The 4,565-nt window shown below is 46.0% G+C and overlaps 1 protein-coding gene across 1 annotated transcript in view; it reads left to right on the top strand.

Moving 5' to 3' along the window:
- Positions 1–913: 913 nt before the first annotated feature.
- Positions 914–4,565, top strand: part of MTHFD1 (methylenetetrahydrofolate dehydrogenase (NADP+ dependent) 1, methenyltetrahydrofolate cyclohydrolase, formyltetrahydrofolate synthetase) — a gene marked incomplete at its 5' end in the record, with an annotated part of 63,697 nt that continues 60,045 nt past the window's right edge. The window contains 2 exons of the mRNA XM_015421794.1: positions 914–1,058; positions 3,437–3,496. Of these exons, the coding sequence (XP_015277280.1) occupies positions 914–1,058; positions 3,437–3,496 (205 nt within the window). The remainder of the gene's footprint in view (positions 1,059–3,436; positions 3,497–4,565) is intronic.

The following is a 4,565-nucleotide window of genomic DNA, read 5'->3' as shown; positions in this document are numbered from 1 at the left end:
GTCCGACCATAGTAAAAGTCTATTGAAAACTTGTAGTTGTGAAAAGCCCTAAAGTTCTTGAAGTGTGCCTCTTTCTAGCTCAGTATTGGATAGTTTTGTCAACATAACCCAGAATCTCAGTCTTACAGGGCAGCCAGCTATAGAATATACAATCAGTTTTAAAGGCCTTTTCTAAGGTCTGTTTGACTAATACCTCCTTTGTTACCATTACCCACTTTCCTATATATGGTATAATTTTTGGAGGATTCCTCAAGTAATGATAATGAATATTCCTAAGCATATACAGAGTGCTTTTGCTTCACCCCGAGTTAGCACTGCCCACCCATACAATTAGGGAGGAAGAAGAGTTGGTTTTTATACCATGCCCTTCACTACTCAAAGGAGTCTCAGAGCAGCTTACACTTGCCTACCCTTCCTCTCCCCACCAGAGACACCCTGTGAAGTAGGTGGGGCTGAGAGAACTCTGAGAGAACTTCTCTTGAGGGAACAGCTCTGAGAGAACTGTGACTGACCCAAGGTCACCCAGCTGGCTTCCTGTGGAGGAGGAATGGGGAATCAAATCCGGTTCTCCAGTTTCGAGTCCGTTGCTCTTAACCACTACACCATAAACTAGGTCTTCCCTGATCAAAGGATGCATATTGCAGATCTGATTCCTCTCGTAGAAACATAACTGCCAGTTAGGGTTGACGATTCTGGACTGGGAAATACGTGGGAGTTTTTGGGGCTGGCGCTTGAGGAGGGGGGGAACCTCAGCAGGGTACAACGCCATAGACTTCGCCCTCCAAAGCAGCCATTTTCTCCATGATCTTTGCAGTCTGCAGATCAGGTGTACTTCTGGGAGATCTCCGGGCCTCATTTGGAGGTTGACAACCATACTGCCAGTCCTTTTTTGTGCTCGGTATTCCCGCGTCAGGATTTGTGATGTGAATTTGCTCTTTCTGTCTCTTCTCCTGTGCCCCCGCCCCCTTTCTAGGCAAGTACGGGAGAGACTGAAGAACCAAGTGGCGAACCTGAAGGAGACAGCCCCGGGATTCAGGCCAGGACTTGCGATTTTGCAGGTATCAGCAACACCCCCCCCCCACACACACACACAAATTTTTAAGCATCTTTTCCCAGGCCATGACTTCTTTTTCAGAAATGGGTCTGAAAGCCAGAGGGAATGTGCTGGGGAAAAGTGGTGGGTGAGAACAGAGGCGCTTAACCTTTTCTCTGCCTCCATTTCCCCGCCAAAACTCCCCTCCCTCGGGCAGGTTCCGCTCAGGGTTGCCAATTCTGGGTTGGGAAATTCCTGGAGATTTTGGGAGTGGAACTCGGGGAGGGAGGGGACGGGCGGGACCTCAACAGGCTATAATGCCATCTAGTCCACCTTCCAAAGCAGACATTTCTTCCAGGGAAACTGATCTCTGTTGTGTGAAGATCAGTTGTAATTTTGGGAGATCTCCAGACTCCACCTGAAGGTTTGCAGCCCTGTCTCCAGTTGGAATTCCACATCTGTGTTTCTCAACTCGAGAACTGTTAAAGTAACTCCTGATGTTGCCTTACGGTGCGAACGTCAGACCTGAGCTGTAGTGAATGATCTGTTACTTGGAAATTTCGGAAGTGTGTCTGCGTTCCGTCTTTAAAGAGTTGTCGAAAGCAGTTGTTACTGGCCATATTATTAAAAGGATCGTCAGCTCTTGAAAAAGAGAGTTCGAGAAACAGCCAATATGGAATGCCTCGGTTAAATGATCCTGGTTTATCATTATTTCATGACCCTCAAGGAAGTCTGAGCTGAAGAATAATCTTATTTCAGTAGTTCTTGCATTTATGGACGTCATGTATTTCCGCTTTATTCAAGGACCGACCATTATTTGTGATGGTTGGAATGGACTTTTCTAATTTTCTATGAAGTACTTTGTATGTCAGTAATTTTGACTGTGGATAAATGTTGCCGTTATAGAAGTATCAATCGTGTTGACTTTTTGTAAATAGACACTTTATTACTTTAAATTTATTTTTATAGTAATGTCATACATGATTTTCATGGTTTCTGAATTGGTTTATGGTGCGAAATAACAGAGAGCAGGAAAAGATTCTGAATACTGGAGTTTAAGGCCGGGTTCACATGCGAAAGGGAACGAGGAGGCCGGTTCCTGTGGCGGTGGAATGTTCTGACTGCAGGGGGATTACAGATATTCACTTTTTGGAATGCAGGCAAGGATTAAAAAATCTCCCTGTGGAGAGTAACCCAGTTTACGCAAGCTGAGGGGCGTGGGTGGAACTTCTCTCCACTGTGCTCATTTTCTCCCTGCGAGGAGGTTTTGTGCCAAAGAACATTCAAAGCTGAAGCCCACCACCTGCACTTTAAAAGGGTTCTGTCCCCTTTACCACTTTGGTGCTCTGCTGCCTCATTACCTTTCTGCACGTGTGAATCAGGTCTATTGCCTTTCCTTTTGCTGAGTCCACAGAAGGAATTGTGGGTAGATGGTGCCGATGTAGCTAACCGAATCTAGGCATGGTCAGTGCCTGGCTGCCCCATATTTAATAAATAATTTTTTTTAAATGTCAGCTGTACAGAGCTTTGTGAAAAAACACTGGTTTTGGCCATTGTGTGACACAGAGTGTTGGACTGGATGGGCCATTGGTCAGATCCAACATGGCTTTTCTTATGTTTGTATGTTCTTACAAGCGAGTATTTTTGCTAGAACGTCAGACTAAGATGTGGGATGACCAGGTTTAAGTCCGTCTTCTGTCACACTGCTCACAGACAGACAGTTGTTGTTACCTCAGCTAATTTACCTCACAGGTTCAGAGGGTAGCCATGTTGGTCTGCAGTAGAGAGGTAGATTCAAGTCCAGTGGCACCTTGGAAACAAACGTTTTTGGGATACAAGCTCTCAAGAGTCAAAGTTCCCTTCAACAGATATCTGATGAAATGTTTAACAAAGGCAACTTTGCCTCTTGAAAGCCTATACCCCAAAAATCTAGCTCATCTTAGAGGGGATTGGATAAACATATGGAGCAGAGGTCCATGAGTGGCTATTAGCCACAAGGTCTATTAGCCACAAAGTATAGATGGAACACTTTGTCTGGGGTAGGGATGCTCTGTCTTCTTGGTGCTTGGGGGGGCAACAGTGGGAGGGCTTCTGGAGTTCTGGCCCTGCTGGTGGACCTCCTGATGGCACCTGGGTTTTGGCCACTGTGTGACATAGAGTGTTGGACTGGAGGGGCCATTGGCCTGATCCAACATGGCTTCTCTTATGTTCTTATCTGTCAGGTGCTACTGGACTTGCATCCAGCTGTTACCTCATAGAGCAGTTGTGAGGCCAAACAGGGTATGTGTTTGGGGGAAAAACCATGTACTCTTCCCTGAGCTCATTGGAGGGAGATTAGGATAAAATAGGTTGAAACAAAACAGCCAAATTCCCCCGAGTGACCATTTTTTTCTTTCTTTCAAGGTTGGCGATCGGGATGATTCAAATCTCTACATTAGCATGAAGCTGAAGGCGGCGGCTGAGGTAATATTTCTCCCCATTGCAGCTGAGAATTCTGTGCTTTATCTTCTCCTTGCGCAGAAAGACTGGGAGTCAGGGTAGCTGTAATACAAGGTTGCTAAAGGAAGGCTGGATTCATGTGGCCGCTTCCTTTTCCTCAGAGAATCCCCATTCCCCAAACAAAAGCTGTGTCGAGCACTGTGCGTTCCATCACAGTTGTGACATAGTTTTTATGGAGAGCTGCGAGATAACAAGGGAATGCCGTTCCTCCAGAGGCATTGCACTCTAGCAAGAAAACTCCGGACAGATATGATCTCTTGTTAACCCCCAGAAAGTTTTGTGGTCTTAATGGCTTTGAAACTCCTGATAATTCTGTTAAATAAACACCCAATTCCCTTGGTCACTGCTAGCCTTAAAACTAGTGCTGATTGCTCTCTGACCTGGGCCTGTCATTCTCTGCCCTTTGTTTCCCCAGACGGAGATTGAATTCTTTACGTCAGGGTCATCTGTTTTGTCTAGCCTTTTGGAACTTTGAGAATGGGGAGTGGGTGCTGCCTAAAATGGCCGCCGCAGGAGAGGCAGTTTCAAAATGGCTGCCGTGGGGCACTGGGGCCAGACAGAGAAACACTGAGAGGTTCCAAGCCAAATACTAATCTGCGATGGAGGTGGCTGTTTCCGAATGGGTACTCCCTGCAGCTACAAAGATGATACCTCCGGGGTCCTTCCGAATTGCCTCCTGCTCCAGTGAAGGGGAGGAAACCCAGGACCGTCTCTTTGCTTTGGAGAAAAACATACTTTGTTAAAGAAGCCTGTGGGCTGCAGGAAACCCATCGGAGAGTGCCTTCTGGGAAGGGCGGGCTATAAATGTGAATGAATGAATGAATGAATGAATGAATGAATGAATGAATGAATAAATAAAAATTATTCTCCCCAAATCAGCAAACTTGCCTTTGCAGTGCAGGGGGTGGGGTGGGTGGGGTTGGGTTTTTTTTGGTCACAGCTCTTTATATGGGAATGTTGAGGAACCTTTCAAGATGAGATAAATGATTCCCCTCTCCCTTTTCATTATAATCATGATGTGTCTCATAAAACC

This window comes from Gekko japonicus, unplaced genomic scaffold (assembly GCF_001447785.1).
Source record: "Gekko japonicus isolate JY-2015 unplaced genomic scaffold, Gekko_japonicus_V1.1 scaffold4932, whole genome shotgun sequence".
In the NCBI taxonomy this organism is placed as follows: domain Eukaryota; kingdom Metazoa; phylum Chordata; class Lepidosauria; order Squamata; family Gekkonidae; genus Gekko; species Gekko japonicus.
The sequence above is the reverse complement of the archived record's forward strand: the minus strand, read 5'-3'. Positions and strand labels throughout refer to the sequence as shown.